The sequence below is a fragment of the Drosophila ananassae genome, chromosome XL, assembly GCF_017639315.1.
Source record: "Drosophila ananassae strain 14024-0371.13 chromosome XL, ASM1763931v2, whole genome shotgun sequence".
Taxonomy (NCBI): Eukaryota; Metazoa; Arthropoda; class Insecta; order Diptera; family Drosophilidae; genus Drosophila; species Drosophila ananassae.
Window position 1 is genome coordinate 3,342,102 of NC_057931.1, and position 26,409 is coordinate 3,368,510.

At 45.8% G+C, this 26,409-nt stretch overlaps 6 protein-coding genes across 8 annotated transcripts in view; 4 read left to right on the top strand and 2 right to left on the bottom strand.

The window, feature by feature from the left end:
* Window positions 1-127: 127 nt before the first annotated feature.
* LOC6504054 (paraplegin) lies at window positions 128-3,418 on the top strand. The gene is made up of 7 exons (XM_001964053.4): window positions 128-387; window positions 448-894; window positions 955-1,323; window positions 1,388-1,924; window positions 1,981-2,251; window positions 2,307-2,845; window positions 3,046-3,418. The coding sequence occupies exons 1-7, from the start codon at window positions 244-246 to the stop codon at window positions 3,208-3,210; spliced, it is 2,472 nt and encodes an 823-aa protein (XP_001964089.1). The 5' UTR covers window positions 128-243; the 3' UTR covers window positions 3,211-3,418.
* Window positions 3,419-4,346: 928 nt separating this feature from the next.
* LOC6504055 (circadian clock-controlled protein daywake) lies at window positions 4,347-5,446 on the top strand. Its single transcript, XM_001964054.4, has 3 exons — window positions 4,347-4,510; window positions 4,600-5,092; window positions 5,193-5,446. Exons 1-3 carry the CDS (start codon window positions 4,414-4,416, stop codon window positions 5,392-5,394), a joined length of 792 nt encoding a protein of 263 aa, XP_001964090.1. The 5' UTR covers window positions 4,347-4,413; the 3' UTR covers window positions 5,395-5,446.
* LOC6508046 (period circadian protein) lies at window positions 5,440-12,881 on the bottom strand. 2 transcript variants are annotated; one of them, XM_044716705.1, is made up of 10 exons: window positions 12,682-12,881; window positions 10,409-10,476; window positions 10,138-10,291; window positions 8,784-9,880; window positions 8,366-8,722; window positions 6,481-8,309; window positions 6,187-6,426; window positions 5,993-6,133; window positions 5,738-5,936; window positions 5,440-5,674 (listed from the first exon to the last, which is right to left on the bottom strand). In XM_044716705.1, exons 2-9 carry the CDS (start codon window positions 10,458-10,460, stop codon window positions 5,865-5,867), a joined length of 3,942 nt encoding a protein of 1,313 aa, XP_044572640.1. In that variant the 5' UTR covers window positions 10,461-10,476; window positions 12,682-12,881; the 3' UTR covers window positions 5,440-5,674; window positions 5,738-5,864. The 2 variants fall into 2 exon arrangements, with proteins under 2 accessions (XP_044572640.1, XP_014760991.1); XM_014905505.3 differs by having other exon boundaries at window positions 10,409-12,881.
* A 5,103-nt stretch (window positions 12,882-17,984) lies between these two features.
* LOC6504057 lies at window positions 17,985-18,978 on the top strand. Its single transcript, XM_001964057.4, has one exon. The coding sequence runs from the start codon at window positions 18,168-18,170 to the stop codon at window positions 18,855-18,857; it is 690 nt and encodes a 229-aa protein (XP_001964093.3). The 5' UTR covers window positions 17,985-18,167; the 3' UTR covers window positions 18,858-18,978.
* A 92-nt stretch (window positions 18,979-19,070) lies between these two features.
* Window positions 19,071-20,627, top strand: LOC6504058 (class E basic helix-loop-helix protein 22). The gene is made up of 2 exons (XM_001964058.4): window positions 19,071-19,662; window positions 19,722-20,627. The coding sequence occupies exons 1-2, from the start codon at window positions 19,314-19,316 to the stop codon at window positions 20,498-20,500; spliced, it is 1,128 nt and encodes a 375-aa protein (XP_001964094.1). The 5' UTR covers window positions 19,071-19,313; the 3' UTR covers window positions 20,501-20,627.
* A 3,873-nt stretch (window positions 20,628-24,500) lies between these two features.
* The window catches only part of LOC6503596, a 65,003-nt gene continuing 63,094 nt past the window's right edge, over window positions 24,501-26,409 (bottom strand). For both annotated transcript variants that reach the window (XM_032452572.2, XM_044716706.1), the window contains exons 8-10: window positions 26,211-26,394; window positions 25,400-25,519; window positions 24,501-25,337 (exon numbers count right to left, since the gene is read on the bottom strand). In XM_032452572.2, the coding sequence (XP_032308463.1) occupies window positions 25,151-25,337; window positions 25,400-25,519; window positions 26,211-26,394 (491 nt within the window). In that variant the 3' untranslated portion in view covers window positions 24,501-25,150. The remainder of the gene's footprint in view (window positions 25,338-25,399; window positions 25,520-26,210; window positions 26,395-26,409) is intronic.

Consider the following 26,409-nt stretch of genomic DNA (forward strand, 5'->3'; position numbering starts at 1 on the left):
TAAAACTATGCGCAGGCGCAGGCTTAGCATTCATTTAGAGAATAAGCCAAAATTGAAGTGTAATTAAAAATTAGGCTGTTGAACAAAAAAAAAATTTTGGAAATCTGAAAACCAAAACATCTGCTTTGTGACCATCTGGCAACGCTGCGCCGCCGCCGCAATTTCAAGCAAAGAACCCTAAGTTACGTATTCGCACCGGATTTCGGAGGCTATCCGCCGGCAAGGGATTCGGAAACACCAAATATGTTGAAAGGGCTGCGGCATGTGCGGCAAGTGCTGCAGCGTGGCCGCCACCAGTTGGCTCAGATCCGCGGCGCATCTGAGATTTGTCCGCCTCCAGGAACCAGTAGGGGGGAACTCTCGTTTCTGCCGCTCAGCCGGCGACAGGTGAGCCAATTGGGTCATTCCTGACAGAGGCAGATATCCAACCAACTACTCCACCCACAGGTGCTTCAGTTACAAGCAGAGTACAAGGCAATCGTGGGCGTGATAGCCAGATCCCTGCAGCTAACGCCCCGCGAGGTGCGGCTGATGCATCTGCGCTGCATGAGCTCCAACTCGGGCAAATCGTCGAAAGACGGAGCCAAAGAATCTTCAGACAAAGCAAAGTCTGGAGAGGAGGGGCTCGACAAGCAGCCGGAAAAGGCATCGTCAGATAGTAGCAAAAAAAGTAGCAAAGATGCAGGGGAACAGCCCCCCAGCACAGCAAGCTCCAGTTCCGACCCCACCAGCAGCAGTGGCAGTGATCCTGCCGAAGATCCCAATAAGAACAATAACGAGAATGAAGAAAAGATGCGGTCTGTACTGACGAAAGCCGTTCTGTGGCTCTTCACCATCTACATGTTCGTGGCCTTCTTCTCCTTGCTCATCACCCCGCGCTCTGAGCGACCCGAGGTAGATCTCCCGTAGGTAGTAGCTCTGGAACAATAATAATGACATCTTGCAACCTTCCAGGGCTCCACGCGCTATGTGTCTTGGAACGAATTCGTCCACCACATGCTAGCAGTGGGCGAAGTAAAGGAACTGATCATTCGGCCAGACATGGAAATGGTCACAATCATTCTGCACGAGGGGGCTGTGATTAAGGGCAGAAAGGTGTCCTCGAACATCTTCCATATGGCGGTGGCCGATGCCAACAAGTTCGAGGAGAAGCTGCGTGAGGTTGAAAAGCGGCTGGGCATTAAGGATGGCGTTCCAGTGACCTACGACCGCCAGACGGACACAACTGGCCGCATTCTCATGCTGCTCCTCATCTGCGCATTGCTCATGTCCATAGCCACCCGCATGAAGAGCATCAAAAGCCCGCTCAGCATGGACTCCTTTGTGAGCAGCCCACTTATGTCTGTTAAGTTCTGTAAAATAACTAATGCCATACCTTCCCAAATAGAATCAAATGGGCCGTGCCAAGTTCACGCTGGTGGATCCCTTTGACGGAGGACGGGGTGTTCTCTTCCGTGACGTTGCTGGCCTGAGCGAAGCCAAGCAAGAGGTGAAGGAGTTTGTGGACTATCTGAAGTCGCCGGAAAAGTACCAGCGTCTGGGGGCCAAAGTTCCACGCGGTGCCCTGCTGCTTGGACCGCCTGGCTGCGGAAAGACGCTGCTGGCCAAGGCGGTGGCCACCGAGGCCCAAGTGCCGTTCTTGAGTATGAACGGCTCTGAGTTTATTGAGATGATTGGAGGTCTGGGGGCGGCCCGAGTGCGAGATCTCTTCAAGGAGGGAAAGAAAAGGGCGCCCTGCATCATCTACATTGACGAAATCGACGCGATTGGACGCCAGCGCTCAGGAACAGAGAGCATGGGCCAGGGCAGCTCCGGCGAATCAGAGCAGACGTTAAATCAGCTGCTGGTCGAGATGGACGGTATGGCCACCAAGGAGGGTGTCCTCATGCTGGCCAGCACGAATCGTGCTGATATTTTGGACAAGGTAAGCCGTCTCTAGCTTATTATTTCTTGAAACTAATATGATATCTTCCTATTTAGGCTCTTTTGCGTCCTGGTCGCTTCGACCGACACATCCTCATCGACCTGCCCACCCTGCAGGAGCGCAAGGAGATCTTCGAGAAGCATCTGTCTTCGGTTAAGCTGGAGCAACCGCCGGAAACCTTTTCCCAGCGATTGGCCCGCCTTACCCCGGGATTCTCTGGAGCAGATATTGCTAACGTTTGCAATGAGGCAGCTCTCCACGCCGCCCGCAACACCCAAAAGGAAGTAAGCAGCAAGAACCTTGAGTATGCCGTTGAGCGGCTGGTTGGTAAGTGGCTTGGTAATAGCTTATCCGTATCTGGACATACATATTTGTGTTCCAGGCGGCACTGAGAAGCGTTCGCATGCACTCTCCTTGGCAGAACGCAAGGTGATTGCGTACCACGAGTCCGGACACGCGCTCGTTGGCTGGATGCTGCCCAACTCCGATATCCTGCTGAAGGTGACCATTGTCCCGCGCACTAGTCTGGCTCTGGGCTTCGCCCAGTACACGCCCAGCGAACAGCATTTGTACAGCAAGGAGGAGCTCTTCGACAAGATGTGCATGGCCCTGGGTGGCCGGGCGGCGGAGAATCTGATCTTTAACCGCATCACCACAGGGGCTCAGAATGATCTGGAGAAGGTTACCAAGATAGCGTATGCGCAGATCAAGAAGTTTGGCATGAATCCGAGCCTGGGTCCCATCTATGTGCGGGATGCTGACGAGACAGAGGGTGGGGGTTCGCTGGGAGCCGGTGGCGGCAAGAAGCCCTTCTCGAGGGCCATGGAGAGCATGATAGATAACGAGGCGCGCAATGTGGTGGCCACCGCCTACCAGGCAACGGAGTTGATTCTCACCGAAAATCGCGATAAGCTGGAAAAGGTGGGCTATGTTTCCTCAATAACTGTGGACACTGTATCCAGTTATATTCCGTTTTATTTAAATTGTGTAATTTATGGCACTAGTTACCATTAACAAGTGCAGCATAAGTTGTACCGGTTATGTCCAGTATATCTTATAGTCTGGGAACTATTATCGCACTACTCACATGCACAGACTCACCCCGTCTCTTTCCCTTTCAGCTGGCCGAGGCTCTGCTGGAGAAGGAAACCCTGGACTATGACGAGGTCGTGGAACTGATCGGACCGCCGCCTCACGATATCGGTAAGCGGCAAGTGGACTCTGTGGAGTTTGAGCAATCACTGAAGAACCTGGGCAGTGCAGACACGGACAACCCGAAAGCCTAAGTCCCAGTGGCCACGGATTACGGATTACGGATTGGTCGTACACACACATTCACCATTTGAGAGTCGAGAATCGAGAGTTATTCATCGTCGTCGTCGTCGTCGTCGTCGCCACCACGTGTTCCCAGTTGAGTCGCTCACCTGCGTGCCCCATGGTGCCCCTGGTTCATGTTCGTTGAATGTAAATAAAGTTGTTTACCTTTTTAAATGACTCCGAGACGGTGTTCATTCATTTAATTGCCTCGCTAAAAACTGAAAACTGAAAATTTAAAACTGAAACTGAAAAAAAACACGAAAAAAAGTAGTAATAAGACTAGGTCTGGGCTGATCAAGGGGATGTCTAACAAGCTAACGGATATTACACTGCCGACACTGGGTCTCTTCCAGACCATATCTTTTCAAAATGTGCATTATAAAATATAATATTCCTCTATATTGGGATTATATTGTTAATTATACAAACAATAAATATGATTATACTTGTTTTAAATATTATTCTTGTACATATATACCCTTTCAATACCCTTCGTGGATCAAAAGTATGATCCCGAACTGGAGGTGTTCACCTAGAACTTGAAATTGTCAACTAATTGGGTTGACACACTCATCGGAGTAACCGAGTCACCCAGCTACCTAGTAACTCCCAGTCACCTCATCAGTACTTCTCCCTTATTGTCTTTGATGGGTTCCCGGGGGTTAAGCTATCCATATATCCATATATCCATATATCCATATATCCAGAGTTCACTGCATTTGAATATCGATTGCAAATATTTATCCTCAACGAAATGACGGAATAGAACCCGTTCGACACGGGTACTTGGGTTTTCATCATCCCACTCGGACACCAATCCAGTCCTATGTATACCGATGCGATACCGATATGTCATCCAACGCATAATTGCATAAAATATAATGTGACTACTTTAAATTGTTTCAGTAGTTTTCCATAATTTCCAATTCATTTTAATTCCAATTCAATGAAAAAACCAAAAATAAATATACAAAAAATCCCCCTTCAAAGCTAACTAGGTGTCATGCCGGTATGGATCGGGTCTGGGTATATGGAGTCGTCGTTAATCCGACCTGAGCACTCGAATCTGAGGAGGCATAAATAGGCCCGGCTCCGGGCCATAGCTAATCAGTAATCAGTTGTTGATCGGCAAAATACGGAAAACAAATCACGGAAATCGTAAAACTCTCAGAATGCACTTAGTCGGTGGATCATTTTTCATCGGATGGATATGTCTCCTGGTGGGTCTGAGTCTGGCTCCGGATCTGGTTCAGGCTTCCGTTGGTCTGCGTAAGTAGAACTCCACTAGGGAGAAGGAGACAAGTCCTGCTGCCCCAGAATCGGAAAGGATAGCATCCAAAAACATTACTTCCTCGTAGCTTCTCCTTTGGAACGGTGCAAGTGGCAGGATGAAGCCTGTATGGTGGCCCAGGCCAACGTCTTCTTCAAGGCATTCAAGAATGGAATCCCGGAGAGACAGGTGCCGAGTATGGATCCCATGGAGTTGGGTACGATGAGGATCGAAAGTGGAGGACACTCGGACTCGCTGCAATTCAAGCTGACCTTGTCGGACTCCAAGCTGTACAACCTGCCCCAGTCGGTGAAGCTTAAGGGCATCAAGGGATTCAGCCAGGACCTGACCAAGCCCCTGAGGATCACCCTGCTGATGCAGGCCACCGATCTGGAGGTGCATGCCAAGTACGATGTGGACGGCAAGCTGCTCATCCTGCCGATAGTCAGCCAGGGAACTGCGGTCATCAAGCTCTCGGATGTCCAATCCAAGTCGAGGATATTAGTTGAGCCTGTGAAGCGGTCGGATGGTCATACCTACTTGAATATTACGGATTTCAGACTCACTACCAAGCTGAGGAAGTAAGTTCTTTGCAGTTATAATCGCTATAAGGTGCCTGTGTTCAAAAACATAGCATACTTTTTTGGGACGAAACTAAACCCCCATCCTTTCCATCCCCAGTGGCAGCTTCAACATGAGCAACCTCTTCAACGACAACGTGGAGCTCCGCGATAGCACTCTGAAGGTCCTCAACCAGGAATGGGATGCTCTCGCCGCCGATGTCCAGCCGGCTTTCAACGTAGCCTGCGGCAGAGCCTTCAAAAATATCCTGCAACGTCTGTGGAACGATATTCCCTACGAGGAGTTCTTCAAAGATGAGTAGTCTTCCTCATCAAATTGTACAAGTTTACAAATAAATCATTGCAACTATTAAATTTGAAGTTTTGTTTTTATTCTGAATAAATAAAGATCTTAATTTAAAAAAAAAAACTTAATTTATTTCTATTTCATATTTGAGAACTTCAAATGTTAGTTTTTTGACGCTGTTTTTCTTTGTTGTTGAACATCCTTTTGTAGTGATTCTTGAAGGATATTTTCCGAGGGATTGCCATCCCCCCAAGTCCAGTCTATATAGTGTGGAATGTGTTTGTACGGATGGGTATCTACAGGACATTACGGACATTAAATTATTGCACTTGAAACCAAAATAACGAAAGGATACTCACTCAGTGTTGTGATCCCTTGGTGTTTTGGGTGTCTGCTTTGGGGACCAGTGGGGATCGCCTAGGGTTCCACATCGGTCACATTGTGCACCCGGTTGTGTACATCGGTCAGCAGCACCCGCGGGTTTAGCTATCCGTCTCCGTGCTGTGTCTGGTCACCCTCCGGGTGCTCCATGATCTTGCTATCCGATGAATTGATGCTCTGTGGAAGGGTTATCCTTTAGTCACATGTCCTCTACGTCACGGGCAACTACTCACCTTTAGCTTACGGTGCTTGGCATCCTTTTCATTGTCCGGCGGACTCTCCGATCCGTCCGTGGTCTTTATGAACGAAGAGTAGAACGAGGAGAAGCTGGAGCCATCCATGTCATCACTGTTTCCATTGCTATCCGTGTATTTCTGGAGGAGGATTCCGGAATTTAAATCAGGAGTAAGAGGATGGGAGTCCTTACCTTGGTGTTGGTGGGATTGCTGCTGCAGGGCTGATCCGAGGTGTAGTCTCCCATGACCGAGGGTATGGGGGAGTCTGGCACTTCCTTCTTCGAGGACTCGGAGGGCGCCACATTGGAGCCCGGCTCTGCCTTCACGGAGGTGGCCTGCGAGGCGGATCTCTGGCTGGGCGTGATTGAGTGGAAGGCCCCGGGCATGGGTCCCTTGGTGGTTGAGGGTTGTGGCGGCACCACCACTTGAGGCTGGAGAAGAGTGGGATTAGAAGATGTGGAGGAGCAATTAAATCCTTATCTTACCGAGAAAACGCTCTTTCCGAAGCCACTGCCCTGTCCTCCTGCTCCTCCGTTCACCGGCTCCTGGGTCATCGGCAGGGCGTTGGCCATTCCGGGGAATGGCATCGGCTGGTACATCATCGCAGTGGCCGCTGCCGCCGCCGCCGGGTGGGTGTAGAAGAGCGACGGATGCGGATACATCACCCCGGCCATGTACTGGAGGGGCATGGTGGCCGCCGCCGCTGCTGCCGCCGCTTGCTGCGAGGTGCTCGGCTGGTCGACGCTCTTGTGGGGATTGGAGTGCGGATGAGAGTGGGTGGGGCCGTGCTGGTGGGGATGCTGCTGCTTGGATCCGGCAGAGGGCGGCAGCGAGGCGGCCGGTATGTAGTAGAAGGTGGGGAACAGTCCGGCTGCCGCCGAGGAGAAGCTGCTCTGGGCCATGGCCGTGTGGGTGGAGTGCACCGGCGTGGTGATGCCCACGGAGAACGGTGGCCAGAGATTGATGTTCTGGGTGCAGGACATGCTGCTCGTCTGGTACTGCGAGTTGGATGGTCCGGGCGTGGAGCTGCCCACGGAGCCATTAGCGAGATTGACTCCGCCTCCTACACCAGTTGTGCCTGTTCCCACGGAGATGCCACCGCCACTGCAGAGTCCTCCGCCCGCCACGCCCGCTCCTCCGCTTCCAACTCCTGCATTGTTCACGGGCACTGCCTTGGGCGTGTCCATGCCCACGCCCACGCCCACACTGCTCAGGGTCAGTTGCTGCTTCGGTTTGTTGGCCTCGCCCTCCCAGGAGTGGGAGCCACCGCGCTTGATCCCGTGCCCCGGGCCACTGTACTCCAGCATCTTGAGGGTGGAGGACTCGTTGGCCGACTTCTTGGACTTATCTCCGGACCTGCCGCGCGACTCGCGATGCTTCTTCAGCATGAACTTCTCCATCTCGTCGTTGTGCTTGTTCAGCAAGGACTCGGTAAGGGTCACGGGCGGGGAGGCGGCGGTGGCGGCTGTGGTGGTGCTCCTGGTCGTGGTGGTGGTTGTGGTTCCAGGACCAGCTGTTTCATTAGTGGCCGTTCCTGTACCCGCCCCAGCTCCCTTTCCAGTTCCTGTCCCGGTCCCTGTTCCAGTCCCTGTACCTGTCCCTGTTCCTGTTCCCGTGCCTGTCCCTGTTCCTGTTCCAGTTCCCGTGCCTGTTCCCGTTCCCGTGTTGGTTCCTGTGTTCGTTCCTGTGCCTCCAGTTCCCGCATTGCTGGTATTGGTCACACTGCTCATGTGGACATTGCTGCCGGTGGTGAAGTTCCCGGACGAACCGCTGCCGCCGCTGCCCTCGAAGCCGAATCCGTGGACCGGGCTCAGGTTGCTGCGGTGGGCGTCCGCATAGGGCGAGTCGTGGGCGCCGGACACGGCGGTCACTGTGGTGATCTTTGGCGGATCGAACTCCAGGGGCGCGGTCAACGGCTTGCTGTTGAAGAAGCGCAGCAGGTTCTCGTTGTAGTTCAACTGGTTGTAGCTTGGCGGCGTCTCCGTGGAACTCTTACTGTCGTAGTAGTCGTGGTGGGGCGAGATCTCCCCCAGCATGACGCTGTCCCGCTCCGAGACGGTCAGCTCGTTCTCGTGGGGCAGCTCCAGCTTCAGATCCGCGCGAGATACCTCGTCCATGAGGGTTTCCATGAAGCTGGCCAGGGCCTGGCAGCGACGGGAGACTTCCTGCTTGACAGTGTCCGAAGGACGAGACACAGTCTCCGCCAGTAGCTTGACAATGTCCTCCTTGATCCTGGCATTCCGGCCTTGGGCCTCCTCTGAGATTTTCAACTTGCAAATGGGAGCTGTTTCAAAAACATTGCACTGTTTGGGTCCTGAAAGAAGGGGTTTAAGTATTAAAGACTTCAAACTCCTTATAGCAAGGACTCACCTTGGAAAACTCTATGATGGCCGACCACAAACTCCAGCTTCCGCGACCAGGGATTCACGAAGCTGGTCCACTCTGTTTCGAGGAGGACGTAGCACCCGTTTTGGATCAAGAACCGATACGGCTTGCTGCAGAAGGAGGCTCCGGCCGTCTGGCCCTTCTTCATCACCGTCTCGTAGGTCTCCTTCATGACGGCCAGGTCCTCGTGGTGGTAGAAGTCCATGATGCTGCGGCCGATGAGGTCCTGCGGCAGATACCCCAAGGCACTGACCGCCGCACTGTCCACGTGGGAGATGATGCCAGTGGCCGTGTGGCGAATGGCGAACTTGGGACTCTTCTGCGAGAGGATCTCGTCGGGAACTGGAAAGGAATTTAAGAATTAATGAAGAAGGAAGAAAAAGGACTTCAAAGAAGGACTCACCGCGATAGCTGCTCTTGATGGGCGTGGCACAGATGACGAGGAGCATGTTGGTGCCATTGGAGACCATGTAGTTGTCCGGCCTGGCCTCTTCGGGCGCCTCCCGGAAAGTGAGTCCCAGGCGGAAGGGCTCGTAGCTGACAGAGCGTCCAATCACTCCGAATCCTCCAGAGTTGAGGCCACGATAGCGACGCAGCATCACACAGAATGTGCTCCTGGCGTCCTTGGGGGTGCTGCCCCGAGATTCGGCAATGGGAATGCCAGTGGTTATCTGGCTGGCGAAGGTGGCCCGGTCCTTCAGGTGGACAAAGTCGATGAAGGAGCGACCCAGCCACATGTCGCGCGGAAAGCCCAGGACGTCGGTGATGCTGGGCGTGGTGTACAGGACGATGCCATCGTGCATGGAGATGACACAGCAGAAGCTATCCTCCTTGACGCGTTCGGCCCGGGCAGCTCCGGCTGCTCCTCCCACTCCGGCCACTGTCTCCAGCTTTCCCGGGGCCGACTCGCAGGTCTTCTCCGACTTCCCGCCGCCTCCGATGCCGGAATCTGTGCCGGAAACTCCGACGTGGCAACTGTTGCCTCCGATGACACCGCTCAGGGAGGTGGGCAGCGTCGTCACCGACATGGGCGAGGGTGTGGGGAATGTCTGGGTTGGCTCTGACTTGGATTCGCGGCCCTCGCACTCCCCGCCCTCGGCCTCCTCCTCCGAGCCAGAGACCTCCACCTCTTCCTCCTCCTCTTCCTCGGCCCCCAGACGTTCCTCTAGCTTGTGGGGACGAGCACCCGGCTTCTGGTCTTGTTCGGGCCGCAGCTTTGGGTCACTGCAGCTGGGTGTGGTGGCGGTTCCCTCCTCGGACTGCTGCCCGGCTGTCCGGCTTTTCAGAGAGCTTGTTCCCGCCTGGGATATGCTGGCCCGGCTCTGTTCCTGGGTCTGGGTCTGGGCGAGGGTCTGGGCTTTGGTCTTCTTCTTCTTGCGGGACTTGTCCTTATTCCGCTTGATGATCATGTCATTACTGGATGCCTGGGTGGAGGGCTTGCCTCCATAGCCGCTGCTGCCCGAGGAGTGACTTCCGCTGAGTCGAGACTTGGAGCTGCCACTGAAGTTTAAAGAATAGGATTATTTTTTTACTCTTAGTTTCTATCGTTTCGGATTCAAAACTTGCTGGAGTTTCTTGAAAATATAATTGTTTTTTTTTTTGACTTAAAAGTAAGAGCCCCTACTCCTTTTAAAATAAATATATTTGGGAACAAGACTAGGCCCCTTAAAGTATGATTTGATTTTAAAGTTGCAGGATGATCTAGGCTCTGAATAATAGCTTCTATTAATAGAGGTCCTTGTTCAAGGATAACTCACCTGCGCTGCGACTGACTGTTGCTGCAACTGTTCGAATATGCCGAATCGGACACCTTGGTGTTGTGATTCGATTCCGTTGACTCGCCGCCCTCCATCGTATTCGAGTTCTCTGAACTTCCAATCGTAGCGGTGATATTTATATATTGGGATGATCCTACAACAAAATAGTAATAGTAATTAAGTTTTATTAGTGGAATTTGTCTATGATGGCCTGATTTATTTGAGTTTTAAATTTTAAATTAGACTCGTAGGCGGGAAATGAGAAACATACCCAGCGATAGTTTACTGAATTCGGTTTTAAGAAGGTCAATAAGCAAGGCCATTTAAAACGTTGCCATTCTGAAAAATATTTGAAAAGAGTTTCGAAAGGTTTGAGAACATTTTCGAGTTGCCAAGAGAGTTCATCACAAGTGGCTAAAAAGTCTTCTCTGATTTTTCATTTATTTTCTATAGTAATAAGACCCTGAGGCAGTCATTAAATATCATTATTAGAACCAGAAACCAGAAACCAGCCACCTTCCACCCACACTCCCCCTCCAATAACAATTGGCATCGAATTTCCGAGTGGCATAAACACTCGAATCGCACTGATCATAATGGTTATGGACCGGCTAATTGGTGGCCGACACCTTGATTAACACCTGATTGGTGGCATAATGTCCTAATGGCAACTGCGTCAGCGGCAGAATAATTAGGAGCCGACACGCAACGTACAGGAGGGACGGGAATGGGGCAAGAGGGAGTGCCAATCAGTTGCATTCACGTGCAGCAACAGGCGATGACACATACAGGGGCAACTAAGCCTCACAGATACACACTCACAGATACGCAGTGCCAGATAGAAAGATAGTTGGATAGAAAGATAGAAAGACAGACAGAAGCATAGATAGACAGATAAGATGGCTGATAACCCAATTTAAATTTAAATCTAAAAATAAATACATAAATTTGTATCTTATCTTATGATTTCTGCTGAATAATGACAAAGGGCTTTATGTAATTCTAGAATCGCAGCACTATTCGCTAATCGCGCATATCACATTTCCCAAAAAAACATACACGTGTGGGATGAGTTCCCTTTAATTACATAAATTCCCCATCACAAGAATGCCAGAATAATGCTTACATAACATAAACACAAGAGCAAAATAAAAAGGCAAAATAATAAGAGCCATTATGCAACCAAGAACCAGATTCGCTGGCCAAAATTGGAATCTGAGACATAACATAATTCCCAGGATGCATGCAACAAAGTGTGATGCATAATCAGCACTTTTCGGCGTCAGAGATGAAGGGCGGCGTGTTGACAAAATGCGACGTTTATATAAACTAGAGTAGAGTCTGTCAGAAGTCGTAAAAGGTCATAACCCCACAGGATTAGGTTACACGGGGGTGTCTGCGTCACAAGGACATAGATAGTTGGATAATCCAGACGCGCAGACTTCCTCACGTAATAATTTTTTAATTTCCAGACAATAACTGCGACTTTTCTATAATTAGTGTGACCAAAAGTGTTTATGAAGCAGAACTAACACAGGGCGTATGAGTAACTTTTTTATCTCAGTGACAGAACAGAAAAACAGAAAAAATATAAAAATAAAACAATAAAAACTTGTTCCAATTATAAAGTGTGAAATAGTATGACCAAAACTGCATTTAAAGCAAAAAAAAATACAGTGCGTATGAGTAATATTTCTTAGAAACTTTTCCCATTCTTTTTCCTTAAAATTAGTGTGACCAAAGCCAAGCTGTACTAGCTGATCTTAAAATGTACGAGTTGCTCTTACAATGAGTAATATTTCACACTTTAATTAATGACTTTGTTGCATAAAAGCGAAACAAAATGACTCAAAGCCCACCAGGCGTATAAGCAATATGCAAAATATTCAAGTCTCAAAAGGCAAAGTCTTGAGATCAAGAATTGAAGCCTTGAATTCAATACTCCGCATTGAAAATTGTTAAATCCTGATAGATCCCCATTTGAAAACCATGAAATGGTGAAATGAAAACCATCTGGTGCAACGCTACGTATGCGTAATATTGAGCGAGTCTAAAATTAAACCGAAATCGAAACATTCCAGGTGTACATTTTTGTTGTTTCTAATGCCCGGCTTTGTTTACGCTGCGATTACTTTGTTTTTTTTTTTATTTATTTTTATATATTTATTTTGTGCAACGTGCTCTCCACTCCCAGAGTCCGGATTGTTATTGTTTTTTCTCTCCGTATATGTATTTGTGTGTGTGTCAGTGTGTGTGTGTTTTCTTTTTCTCGCTCTGGCGACCGACCGGCACTTATTAATAAGCACTATATACCCGTTACGAACGTTGTTGTTTATGTAAGTTGTAAGGGGCCACGAGATTGTTTTGTTTTCTGATTTTTTACACTCTGTTGTTGCAGTTGTTTTTGCCTTTTTTTTTGCAATATGATAATGCGGTTCTCGCTCTCCGGCTCTCTCTCGCCGCCTTAAGGCAACTGTTGCTGTTTTATTGAAGCAACGTGACAGTATCACTCACTTCCACTCTCTCTCTCTCTTTATATCTCACTTTATATGTGTGTGTGTGTGGGTGACACTCGCAAGCTTATTATTATCCTTGGAGTTATCCCTTATTAATTATTTACTTCACAGAAAAATAAAATATTTTTTTCAAGTAGGCCTTGATAAGTATCTGTAGTATATTCCGTTCTCTCGACCGCTTTTGTCGACCTACTTTCTGGAAATTCGCGTGAATACTGCCGTGCAATCGCATGGAAATGGAAATGAAAATGAAAACGAGCATGAGACTTCTCATGTGCAATCGAGAGAACGAACGCCGAGCTCCTCATGCCCCAACGGGGGGGGGACTCGCATTTTCTCTTCGTAGCCCAGCTTCGGGGGTCGCTCTCCCCCATCGGCCATTGGCAATCGCTTTCCGATATTAACCCTTAAGTGGCTAACGATATTAAAACTAATATTTTTTTATCTTATGTTTAAATTAAAAATAAATGTTTCTTTATTACTTAAATTAATTAAAATATTATAATTAAATATAGAAAAATAACTGTGTTTTGTTGGGTTAAGGGAATCCCTAGAATACGCAGCTCCCTGGCCACTTTGAAAGGGGGGTGGGTGGTGGCACGATGAGACCACTCCGGCCTGGGCTCTGGGCTTGCCATGTGCGTGTGTGGGGGTGCTGCGGGTGCCGGCGGCGAGCGAATTTGTGGGTCAAGTCACGCACCATGCCACGTGAGTTGTTGGCTCTTGTTGTTGTTGCACTTACTGTTGCGTTGCTTTTGCTTTTGTTGTTGGCTTTCATTGCTGTTGTTGTCTTGTTGTTGCTTTTAACTTTGTTTTCCTTTCTTGGCAACACAATTTATTTATTTGCGTCGGCCTGGGCCTGCCCCAAGATGCATTTTGTTTTGTATTTATTTCGCAACGTTGCCTAAACTCGTTAGTCACTGATTGAACTGCACTCTCTGGCGCTCTCTGGGCTGGCTCTCGCCCCGCTCTCGGGCAGCCCCTCTCACCTGCAGCATCAGCAGCCATTCAGATTTCCAGGGGCGGAGGTAAGAGGGGGGGTATTAGCTTAAATATATTATTTAAAACTATATATGTACTTATAAAATTTAATTATTAACATATTACCTAATAATAACTATTATATAAAATAACTAAACCCCCTCTTTTCTTCTGTCTCCACCTCTGCTCCCCGCAGGCTCAGCATGTTGCTCCTTACCCTTTGGGGTCTTTATACTCCCGCCGAGTCTATGTACATATGTGTGTGTGTGACAGCTGTGTGAGAGACAAAGATGTTCTCAGCGGCACGTTCTCCATTTCCAATGAACTAACGGTACTATCAGAGATTCAGAAGCCATTTTCCCACAGAGGGAGCCACTGACCTCAAACCAATAAAAAATAATCCTTTTTTTATAAAAAAAAGTAATAGAAAATGATATCCTAGACATATGTATATACAATTTTAGCAATTTTCGTAGCTGACCACGCCCCCTACCTCCTCTAGCAATCCATTTTTTATCGACACTCTCCATCGGCAGACTGCGGTGGCTCCAAAGTAATTGAATTTTATTAATTGGCGGCTTTTGGCCGTCGAGTGGGTGTGAAAATCCATTTCAACTCGGACACGTGTGAGTGTTTGCCGTATTTTGGCTCTTATCTTTGCCAACCATACACGTGCCAGACACCCGGATACTCCGGATACCGAAGGACACCCCCCGGAAAACTCCGGAGTGCGAAGTTCCTGCCATCCGGATGATAGAGCGTCTTTGAATTAGTTACCAAAAATGCTGCTAATTTGATTTTGATACTCGCCACTGTTGATATTTCCCTGACTTTTGGCTTATTTTGATTTCTTTTGGCTGATATATGATTTGATTGTTGCTAAGCGGCTTATGGATTTAAGATTTTCACTTTTCGAGGGTGGGTTTCCCGTTTTTTGCGCAAACTGTGCATCGTGCACTGAGAGCGGGATTAGAAATGGGTTCCCAAGGACAACCCTCTAATGCCACAATTATGACCTGCCCATGGAGTACGCGCTTTCTCCGGGGCAGTTCAGGTGCTTGCGGGTGCTGCTGGTGGTTCATCCAAATTATTATTACTTGGCCATTAAAAGGTCCTTTCTGATCCCTATATCTTTGGCAATTTTGATCCGATTCTCAATTTCTTAAACGATTTCTGGATCGATTCCCCGTCGTTTTGCATCAAAATCTGGAAACGAAATATTTTTTAAATTTTTTGCACATTTTTCCTGATCAAATGAAATGGGGGACCCCTTGAAAATGGGGTTGTGCCCCCATAGGGCGCAGGGGGATGTCTATATCTTCCCCAATTCTGATCCGATTCTCAAGCGGAATACCTTAAACGATTTCTGGATCGATTCCCCGTCGATCTGCATCAAAATCCGGAAACGAAATATTTTTTCAATTTTTTGTCCCTTTTTCCTGATCAAATGAAATGGGGGACCCCTTGAAAATGGGGTTGTGCCCCCATAGGGCGCAGGGGGATGTCTATATCTTCCCCAATTCTGATCCGATTCTCAAGCGGAATACCTTAAACGATTTCTGGATCGATTCCCCGCCGTTCTGCATCAAAATCCTGATGCGAAATATTTTTTCAATTTTTTGTCCCATTTTCTTGATGGGACCCCTTGAAAATGGGGTTGTGCCCCCATAGGGCGCAGGGGGATGTCTATATCTTTCCCAATTCTGATCCGATTCTCAAGCGGAATACCTTAAACGATTTCTGGATCGATTCCCCGTCGATCTGCATCAAAATCTGGAAACGAAATATTTTTTCAATTTTTTGCTCATTTTTCCTTAAGGGGCCCCTTGAAAATGGGGTTGTGCCCCATAAGGCTCAGATCGATGTCTATATCTTCTCCAATTTTGATCCGATTCTCAAGCGGAGTACCTTAAACGATTTCTGGATCGATTCCCCGTCGATCTGCATCAAAATCCGGAAACGAAATATTTTTTCAATTTTTTGTCCCTTTTTCCTGATGCGACCCCTTGAAAATGGGGTTGTGCCCCATAAGGCTCAGATCGATGTCTATATCTTCTCCAATTTTGATCCGATTCTCAAGCGGAATACCTTAAACGATTTCTGGATCGATTCCCCGTCGATCTGCATCAAAATCCGGAAACGAAATATTTTTTCAATTTTTTGTCCCTTTTTCCTGATCAAATGAAATGGGGGACCCCTTGAAAATGGGGTTGTGCCCCCATAGGGCGCAGGGGGATGTCTATATCTTCCCCAATTCTGATCCGATTCTCAAGCGGAATACCTTAAACGATTTCTGGATCGATTCCCCGCCGTTCTGCATCAAAATCCTGATGCGAAATATTTTTTCAATTTTTTGTCCCATTTTCTTGATGGGACCCCTTGAAAATGGGGTTGTGCCCCCATAGGGCGCAGGGGGATGTCTATATCTTTCCCAATTCTGATCCGATTCTCAAGCGGAATACCTTAAACGATTTCTGGATCGATTCCCCGTCTGATCTGAATACCTTAAAAGATAGCTTGATTTTCTACAGTAAATGGAAACAAAATATAAGTAGTCCATGACTTGAATCTGCTCCCAATCAAGCAGGCCTTGGATATTACTTTCCTGTCGGGGCATCCACTTCACTGAGAATCCGGCATTCACTTCACTAACTTGCTAGAGTCTGGAGATAAAAAAAGGGAACAGCATGACTGACAAACATCTTGATCTGGCCTATAGCCGCTGCGTCCTGGCCACCGATTACGAACAGCGTCTGGAGCAGTACGAGCGTCGCCTTCTCCTGGGCAGCGTGGCCCAGACCCTGGACAGTTCGATCCACAATGGTCGCTGGACCCATCAGTTCCGTGTTTATATTAAAGCCCTAAAGGAGGGAGAGGTGGCCAAGGCGGCGGCCGACATGGACGACTCCTACGAGCCACTGGCCGACTACGCCCAGAAGGTTGTGTTCCGCTTCAGCGATGACTGCAACGATTGCATCCACATTGTGGAGAGTCCGCCGTTCGAGAGCGGCACCTTCTGCAACAACAATACCACGGTCAGCGTGACCCTTCTCTTCTTGGACACCAGTCACACTTGCACCATATTCCACCACGGCGTGACCATGCCTCTTCCCTCCAACAGCCGTTCCATTCAGGAGTCGGTGCGTACTATTATCTTCGTGAATCCTTCTGATAGGATGAAGGGAATGCTCAAGATTCCAGTAGATGTAGAGCCGGAGATTGCTCTAGAGTCGCCACGAGTGACTGAGATGGCTGAGATCCGCGCCCAGGAGCCGGATGAGGAACAGCAGGAGCAGGAGCCAAATAAGCAGCAGGTCGAGAACAATCCGCCGGAAGGGCAGTCGGAAGAGGATGGTGATCCACAGGAGGATCCCCAAGAGAAGCTTGGCGATGAACCGCCCGAGAAGGAGTCCGATTCCGAGCTGGGTGACGAGATAGAGGACTACTTGAAGGATATGCTGGAAGACTATTCGGATGACGACCTTGAAGAGGACTCGGAGGACTCGGAAGACGAGCTGGAGGAGATCGAAGAGGAGCAGGAGGAAGAGGTCCCGGACAAGGACAAGCCGGGCAAGTCAGAGGCTGACGAGGACGAGGCCCCCAAGAAGGAGGAGGAGGAGGAGGAGGAGAAGGAGCTGACTGAGCAGGAGCTGGAGGTGCAGCGCCAGCAGGAAGAACTCAAGAAGGACCTGAAGCGTGCCCGCCGAGCCATGAACCAGGAGCGTCGCTTCATCGTTAATCCCGGACCCCGTGACCTTTAAACTCAACCCTGCCGCCACCTCGCCACCCCCATCCCGATAATTTGCATTTTTTACACACTCTCACACATATATATATGCATTCTAGAATATATATATATTTTGTATATATATATTGTTATAAATTTATATGATTGTTAAGCCGGACGAGCACAAGGTAATGGTATTAGTTGGATTGCGATTCATTCAAATCCCACAAATTTTCAAGTTTAATAAAGATTTCGTTGCAAAGACACCACAGCCCTACAAGTTGTTCCTTTATTTCTTTTTATTTTCTGAAAAAAGGCTCCGCCCTTTGGCGCCTGCGCCATCTTAACCCTAGACTGCCCCCTCCCTAAAAAAGGACTTAAAAAAAAAAATAGGAAAAAGCGTTGAAATTTCAACGCCTTAAGGAAAACTTTTAACTGGAAATATTAATCCCCGCGATGGTTCTCGAGATTTCCGGAAAAGAAAAGAAAATAAGGACAATAAATTGATTAAAAAAGGATAAAGGAAAGGTGGGTTTCCTTAAGGAACTACCGTAACAGAAATTTGTTTTAAAAACAATCTACTCCCAGTAGCCCTTGATTTTTAAATAATTTCTAGATGGATTCCCTTTAGATCTCATATATCAGTTGATTTCAAGACTCTACCCATAAAAAGTTTAAAAATTTGTTCTGTGAAACTTTTCGGTAAAAATTTAGAAAAACCAAAAAATAAAAATATTGAAAAACAAAAAAAATTTAAATATTCAAGATATAATAGATAGAGTACATACCTGAGCACCAGTTCCAGAATGAGTTATACCCATCTGTTGCGCCATCAGAACGTGGTCGACGACTGCCAGCGGGTGAGTTGCAATCGAGGTCCTGGCTGCGCCCTGTCCGGACGATGTGTCATCTCGCGGGACATCGTCCTCGGCTGCGAAATGGAGCTCTCCGATCCGGACCTGCCCTATATGCTGGAGCCCACCTGGAGCGTCTATCTGCGCTCTGGGCCGGATGGCGGCGACCTGTCCAAGTTCGTGCAACGCGTCTCCTTCCGGATGTCGCCGAAGCTGCCGCTCCGGTTGCATGTCGCCGATACGGCTCCGTTCGAGATTAGCGAGGTCCTCGGCAGCGATTTCCCGGTGGAGGTGCAGGTCCAGTATATCGATGCTCGGATGACGCCCACCACCTACATCTTCCGGCCACGGGCCGTACGCGAAGGACACGGTGGCCAGCGCGAGGAGATGCACGACAAGATGATCTTCGTGAATCCCTCGCCGGCGATGCGACTCAACCTGCAGCCGTTGCCAGTGCCCGGGGCGATGGGAGTGGCCGGTGACGTCGGTGCATCCAAGATGGGGCTAACCGCGACCTTGGGACGGGACGACGACTTCGGGGGCGGGGAGGAGGAGCGCGAGGAGGTGGGCGACTCGCCACGTCGCTCCGAGCACCAGTTGTCCAGCGAATATCTTCTCAAGAAACGCTTCGGAGGAATCTAATGGAAATCTTTCACTTTTCACTCTTTTTTGGTCTATGTGGAGTATGAGCCGCGATTCACTGTTTAATTCAGAGATCATATAGAATCCATAAATAAATAATCAAAAATTATATAATACACGAGAATAGTGGTCCTTTTCAATGTCCTTGAAGGAGAGATCTGGTGAATTTTTCTAAAAATAATCAAATTTAATGACCTTTTCAGTTTGAAACACCCTACTCCTTGATGAAGGACTCTCTATAGGCTCCACCCCTTTTTGTGTGTATGCCGAGCCTGGATGCAGAGGTCCTGTTCAACCCCCGTTTCCTGTGCGGCAGACTCCGCCCTCTTTTTCAAGGCTGCCACAGGGTGGTTGCAACACAGAGCCCAGGGCTTCCCCGGGCAGCTCTGACTGCTCACTTGGCTGTGGAACTTGGACCACAGCAGACGTTCCAACCTCCGGATAATATAGTGTGACATGGCCTGGCTACCAAGCAGCTCCAACGGAGCAGAAAACGGCGACGAAAGGAGCACTGCCTCCAGTGGAGGTTCCTCCAGCGGTCGAAGGGAACAGGACGAGGCAAACGGAGGAGGTGCCGCAGGAGCCTCTGGAAGCGCAGGTCTCCCCGAGTCCTCCAGGTCCGCCTCGAGGCAACCTCCCGCCCTGCTCCGCCATGCCACGCCCCATTTGCAGCCCAAGACAGAGTCCATCTCGGATGGGGACGCCGATGGCGATGCCGAGATGTCCGACTTTTCGCTAAACGATACGGAAGAGGACGAGGAGGACCTGAGGGACTACTTGGTCCTGAACGGAAATCAAGGAGATGGTAAGGATAATCCGTACTCACCTGAAGCATCCGGAGTATAGGGTGTCTCTCGTCCGCAGCAAACCGTTCCTTGTCCAGTTCTCCGCGCAGTCATTCCCGGAACGGACCGTTGACGGCTCCGGCGAGTTCGGGCAGCTCCGTCGGTGGAAATGGAGGCGCCGGTGGTGGCAGTTCCGCAGCTAGTTCCGGTGGCGTCAGTGGCGGCAATGGCGTCGGTGGTGTCCGGAAGGTGTTCACCAACACCCGGGAACGATGGCGGCAGCAAAACGTGTCCGGGGCATTCGCTGAGCTTCGTAAGCTGGTTCCCACACATCCGCCGGACAAGAAGCTATCCAAGAACGAGATCCTACGGTCGGCCATCAAGTACATCAAGCTCCTGACCGGCATCCTGGAATGGCAGCAGCGCCAGAATCCCGAACAGAACAACAACGACAATCGGACGGTCAATGGCCACGCCCTGGACACGTGTATTCCGGACTCTGGGGACTCCATGGATAACCCGTCCGTGAGGCACATCAAATGCGAGAGAGGAGATCACCGGAACGGGGGCAATGACCTGCTCATGATAGCTCCAGGAGCTCTAATCAAAACGGAGAATCTACAGGTTTCCGGTGCTGCAGGAGCAGCAGTAGCCACGCCCACCATGCCGTCCCTGCCACTGACTCCGCATGCCCAGGTTCCGGGCGAGAATGGCCGGATGGGGGTAGCGGGAGCCGGATTGGGTCTGAGGTTGGCGGCCAGGAGTAGCAAGCGACGCCACAAGCAGGAAAACGGAAGTGGCAATGGAACCGGAAATGGAGCCACGGATCTCAGTCTTGGAAAAAGAAGAAGGACATGAAAATATTTCAAAAATAAATAGTTGGAACATTTTTTTTTTAATTTAAGAAAAAGTGCTCGAAAGTAGCCCTCCTTATATAGGCCAAGCCAGAACTGGTTGCGAATTGTAACGGAACCCCAAATGGACTTAATAAAAAAAAAAATACAAAAAAAAATTTTTTTTTTTAATTTTTGCCAAAAATCGGCCTCCTTATATAGGCCAGGCCAGAACGGGTTGCGAATTATAACGGGACCCAAATTTTTTTTTCTGTTTTGTTTTTTTTTTTTTATTACTTTAACAACAAAACTACGTTGTTGTCTGTGTTTACATTGGAGGATATGAGGATAATGATTTGGATAATTATCTTTTGAAAAGATATGTTTTTCCAAGAAAATGTATTTTATAAATATCCTTTCCAGAGAGTAGGACTCTCTGATCCTTGTGGGAAGTATGATTAGTGGATTAGTTGGTTTTGTGGCATCTGCTGATGCACTTTCAGAAAACTTTGTAGTTTCAGGAAGTTCTGAAAGCCTTTGGTCTCTCCTGAGAAAATTTCAGGGGAATGTGAATCAAAAATCATTTTTGAAATGCCCATCCAAAAATCTTTTGATACAGATCGAAGGATAATGATGTCCTGGTTACAAAATGACATCCCTTTCTAAAATCCGTTGAGAAATAGCCGAGATATGATTCTGTTGGCCTGGTACTTCAGATTTTCTGCCATACGATTTTTAAGAAATTTGCGCCGCCTTTGGGCCGCCAAGGCGCTTCTTTCCAAGCTCATATCTCGGCTATTTCCAAAATCCGTTAAAAAATGGCCACGATGTGCGCTTCGAAAGTTGAGCAAGGCAATGCAGAGATATTTGCTAAAAACTTCATAAAAAATGTACATTGAATTCCTCCGTCTGAGAATTATTATTTCTGATCCCATTTCTGAGACTGTAATTTGGCAAAGCATCTTTGCCATTTCGATTCCAATATTGGCTATTTACTATTGCGTTTCCGAAAATAAAACACTCACATTATTTATTTGTATATATTTGTTTTCTATTTTACTATTCTATTTTCTCCATTTCATTAAAAAAATGTTGTGTATTTAAGTTATCGTGGATAAAATAACATTCCAGATACGTTCTTTTCACTCATCCTATTTTCCGAGGTATTCGTCCTTACACCTTAACGTGCCGAAGCTATTTGTGGGAGCTCGCCTTTGTTTCCATTTTGTTCATGATACCCTGGTTACTTGTGGTTGTCCTTCGCTAGAGGCGGGGAATTTAAATTCCGGTTGGTGCATCGATATATTTTTAGATTGCCGAGTTAAGGGTGGGAAATTCAAAATCATTTCCTAGAGGTGAAATATTTAAAAACAGGTCCAATCATCGATATTTTTAGATCACCAAATAGAGGTGGGAAATTCAAAATAAAATACTAGAGGTGAGATATTTAAAAACAGGTTCAATCATCGATATTTTTAGATCGCCAAATAGAGGTGGGAAATTCAAAATAAAATACTGGAGGTGAGATATTTAAAAACCGGTTCAAACATCGATAGTTTTAGATCTAGTTAGAGGTGAGAAATTCAAAATAATTTACTAGAGGTGAGATATTTAAAAACCGGTTCAATCATCGATGGTTTTAGATCACCTAGATAGAGGTGGGAAATTTAAAATAGTTTACTAGAGGTGAGAAGATTCGGAACCATCTATACTATCGATATTTTCCCCACAAATAGCTGCGACACGTTAAGGTGTAAGGACGAATACCTCAGAAAATAGCATGAGTGAAATGAACGTATCTGGAGTTCCAATTTATCCACGATAATTTAAATACACAACATTTTTCTAATGAAATGGTAACTGCTGAATAGAGGGAAAATAGAAAACAAAAAATATATACAAATAAATAATATGTGTGTTTTATTGGCGGAAACACTTTCAGTCAATATTCAATAATGGATTTGAAATTACAAAGATGCTTTGCCACATTACAGTCTCAGAAATAGGATCAGAAATAATGATCCTCAGACGGAGAAATTCAATTGTCAATAATGTACATTTTAATTTAAGTTTTCAGCAAATATGTCTGCATTTCCTCAGCCAATTGGGAATCCAATTACCGTTTCCGAATCAGGACTTCAATATCCTTTCAACTGCATCCCAACATTTCGAAAATCGAACAAAAAAAATTCCTCCGATTTTTGAAATTTTTGCAAGGGGTATCATCAGGATTTTTTGCGAAAATCGGCGAAAATTTTATTGTCCGATTTTGCTTTCAAAGATTCCTAAATTCCAAAAATCGTGTCGAAATTGAATTGTCAGATTTTTAAAGCTGTTCCTTGCAGTTCCAAGGATATTAAAGTCCTGATGCTGAAGTGGCCCGAATATCAGATATCCATTGGATCGAAAAGGTTCCAATTTTTCTTTTTTAAATGCAAATAAAAAGCAGAATATTTTTTTTTTGGAAATTTTTATATTTATTTTTATTAAATACATTTCGTTCGTTTCGTTTTGTTGAGTTTTTGTTTTTGTTTTGTTGCCGCTCCTCGTGTGTTAATTACGTATTCGCTCTGTACTAATTGAATTAATCAGATATTTTAGGGTGCGATTTGAGAGATAGAGCTCCTTTTCTTTGTTTGTTTTTGGAATTCAAGGATCGGTTAGATTAATCCACAGAAATAAGTACATTTATACACAACAAAAAAACGGAAGCGATATATCATTTGGATTGTGGATCTTGTTGTTACTGGATTTACGTTACGTTGCTACGGAAGCCTCAAAATATATATTTATATATATATCGTATATGTATGTGGTTGCTGTTCGGTTCTCTATGTAAAGTTGAAATCTTAGCTTAGAAGTTATTGCAAATAAAATCATATTATCTGATCCGATCTGTCTGTTTCTGTTTTTTGTATACTATATTTTTTTATTTACAAAAGCCGTTTAGAATTTGGAGCAGCTTTCAACGGGAGAAATCGCGGAAAACTGTCACTGGACTTGGCTCTTAATTATGGACAAAAATCATGGCACAACTTAGAGCTAAATTATTCAAAATAATATATATAGATAATACATATATATATATATGTTATATATTGCACTGCATCGGATTGCTTGAGTATTAGAAATTAGGCAACAATTAACAGAGAGCTTAACAAAATAAAATTGTATTAATAAATAAGTATAATAGAATGGTTAAAAATAATATTCTAGACTAGAATAATACTTTGGCACACACATATATATATGTATATATATGGATATATAAACGTAAATTGGAAATCATTTTGCATATTGCTCGGCGGTACAAAGGTGGAACAGAAATCTGCCAATAATTAGTTAATTAATTAATTAATTAATTAGCGTCTAGCACATCTCTCGGAACTGGAACCAAAAAACCATTGACTGCTCATTAATATCGTGTATATATATATATATATAGATGTATATATAGAAATATAAATAGTAAGTATATATCATTTAGCATTCATAATATATATATATGCATATACATACATATATAGTTTTTGCCACTTTCTTGTTTTTTTTTTAAATTTTGTTTTTAATTAGAAACTAACACTTAACCGACTTTTCATATGCGTTGCTATATCCTTCCGATATCGATTTCGATCCTTTGTTTTTTTTTTTCTTGTTTTTTAACCAAAAAAGCGCTTTGAGCGTTCTATTTCGCGTATCCTTCTTGTTATCCTTTTTCGACCTACAGCTAAGACTCACAAAAAAAAAAAAACACATCCGACATCGCTTCAGGCTAAAGATAGTTCTCATCTATATACTATATAGACATTATTTTTTTCAATTTTGTTTCTTTTTTTTTAACATAAAATTAATTAACAAATTTTTAGAGTTGCTTGCTAAAACTTTTTCTTATAGTGTAAACGTGCCCTAAGCCATTATCCATTCCTGTTTATTCGAATTTTGTTTCTCTCAGTGTATGATGTGAAATTTTGAAGCCAATTTGAAGCCAAACAGGAATGGAAATTTAATTTTTGTGTGAGTATGTGTGTGTGTGTGTGCTACGGAAAGTTGCATAAGATACTCAAGTTTTCTCTTTTTTACTGTTTTTTTTTTTCAAGTGTATGTGATAGTTGCAGAGTGTAGGTAGAGTCTATTATAATTCTACGATTTCGGCGTAAAAACACATCTAAAAAATGCCCAACTGTCAAGTGCTCTTGTATCTTCTACATATACATATATATGCATTTTTTTGTATATCCTTGTTGTGTATATATTCATTGCCCTTCGTCATTACGATCATCATTATCCTCCTCATATATATATATGCCTTCTATATAAATATCCTTTTTTTTTGTGATTTTTTTTTGTAATTATTATTTGTTGGTATTGTCTGAATGTGCTACGTACTTTTAACGCTAAACTAGTATGTGTGGGTGTACTTGTTGTTCTTGTTTCTCTTCATTTATTATTGTTGTTGTTGTTGTTGTTTTTGTTGTGATTTAGAAAAAAAAAAACAAAAAAACAAACAGATTTTGCAAAAATTCCGTTTACAACTATTCGCATATAACTAGTGCAATACAATGTTCACATATGTTTCCTAATATCCTCTACATGCTATTAATATGTTATTCTGTTGTTTGGTTTATCTCTTAAGGTTTTTTTTTCTTCTTTAAGGATATAGATCCTTGGATCCTTCTTAGAGCAACTGGGCTATAACCGGTTCGATGAGGCACATGTGCTCAGCACCGCGCACCGGCAACCGGTTGAGGCAGAAGTGCCGGATCATCTCGGGCACCGTCTCGAAAGGACGACTGAATTGGCCCAAAATGTACTGGCCGGTTTCGTTGCGTTGTATCCTCATATGCATGAAGCCCTTAGCGCCCCTAAAAAAAAGGATATTTTTGTATTAAAATTTATTTTTTAAGAATAATATTAGTAGTCTTACTTGAGGGAGAGGGAGTAGTCCTGCTTGGTGGACTCACAGTTGCGAACTAAAAAGGATCCTTCAGCCAAAGGACGCAATGTGGTTTCTGCTTCGATTCGGGTTATAGCTCCATGATACCATCTATGGGAAAAATTTATAGAAATATTTATAAAACATAGCATACTTTTATGCTTCAAAACAGGGATTACTCCCATAAATAGTTTGCTCTTAGATTTGAGAGCTGATCTTAAGATAGAGAGTGTTAAGAGAGAGATGTCAAGATAGATATAATTTTAAGAAAACAAATAATAGCAACTTCCAACAAGAAGATTCACGTATAATTTTCTCTTAGATTTGAGAGCTTATTTAAGAGAAGAGATCTTATGGGAGAGATCTTCCGAGAGAGAATGTTAAGAAATAGTTCTTTTTAAGAGAGGAAGCAATAGCAAGAAGAAGATCACAAGCGAATCTACTTGATATCCTTTAGGTTAAGACTGGAGAAAGAGAGAGATGCTAAGGAAGAGATCCTTTTAAGAGAGCAATCAATAGTATCTTCCACGAAGAGGAGAAGATGCAAAAAAGAAGAAATAGCAAACTCTGTGATTAAGAATTAAAAGCTTGAAGTAGACTCTACTTGAATATCCTTTGAGTTGAGATTTAAGAGATTATTTCAGGAAAGAAATCGTAAGACAGAGATATTAAGAGAGAGAGTGTTAAGAGAGAGCACTCAAGAGAACTCTTTGATTGAGAATTATAAGCTTAAAGTAGAACCTACTTGAATATCCTTTGAAGCCTAAATTTTTCTTCAAAATAAATAAGCAAAGCCACTCACCCCTGTCTCTCCAACGGAATGCTGACATCAATCAGATCCACAGCTGTGACATATCCTTGGCAGAGATTCATGTTCAGCTCCTTGTTGCTGTTGAGTCCTCGGAGATCCAAGCTCCCGAACTGCTTGGTGGCCTGGCGCGGTTCGTTCAGGTTCAGGGTGAGATTCTGCCGGAAGAGAGCCGTATCTGGAAGGATAATGA

Excerpts from the sequence above, each read along its gene's own strand:
- LOC6504058 (XM_001964058.4), top strand. The coding sequence starts at position 19,314 with ATGGCCTGGCTACCAAGCAGCTCCAACGGAGCAGAAAACGGCGACGAA. Across the intron at positions 19,663-19,721 it reads GAACGGAAATCAAGGAGATG|CAAACCGTTCCTTGTCCAGT; the intron begins GTAAGGATAATC and ends TCTCGTCCGCAG.
- LOC6504054 (XM_001964053.4), top strand. The coding sequence starts at position 244 with ATGTTGAAAGGGCTGCGGCATGTGCGGCAAGTGCTGCAGCGTGGCCGC. Across the intron at positions 388-447 it reads TGCCGCTCAGCCGGCGACAG|GTGCTTCAGTTACAAGCAGA; the intron begins GTGAGCCAATTG and ends CTCCACCCACAG. Across the intron at positions 895-954 it reads CGCGCTCTGAGCGACCCGAG|GGCTCCACGCGCTATGTGTC; the intron begins GTAGATCTCCCG and ends GCAACCTTCCAG.
- LOC6504055 (XM_001964054.4), top strand. The coding sequence starts at position 4,414 with ATGCACTTAGTCGGTGGATCATTTTTCATCGGATGGATATGTCTCCTG. Across the intron at positions 4,511-4,599 it reads TCAGGCTTCCGTTGGTCTGC|CTTCTCCTTTGGAACGGTGC; the intron begins GTAAGTAGAACT and ends ACTTCCTCGTAG. Across the intron at positions 5,093-5,192 it reads CTCACTACCAAGCTGAGGAA|TGGCAGCTTCAACATGAGCA; the intron begins GTAAGTTCTTTG and ends TTCCATCCCCAG.
- LOC6504057 (XM_001964057.4), top strand. The coding sequence starts at position 18,168 with ATGAGTTATACCCATCTGTTGCGCCATCAGAACGTGGTCGACGACTGC.
- LOC6508046 (XM_044716705.1), bottom strand. The coding sequence starts at position 10,460 with ATGGCCTTGCTTATTGACCTTCTTAAAACCGAATTCAGTAAACTATCG. Across the intron at positions 6,427-6,480 it reads TCGGAAAGAGCGTTTTCTCG|CCTCAAGTGGTGGTGCCGCC; the intron begins GTAAGATAAGGA and ends ACTCTTCTCCAG. Across the intron at positions 6,134-6,186 it reads GCAATCCCACCAACACCAAG|AAATACACGGATAGCAATGG; the intron begins GTAAGGACTCCC and ends ATCCTCCTCCAG.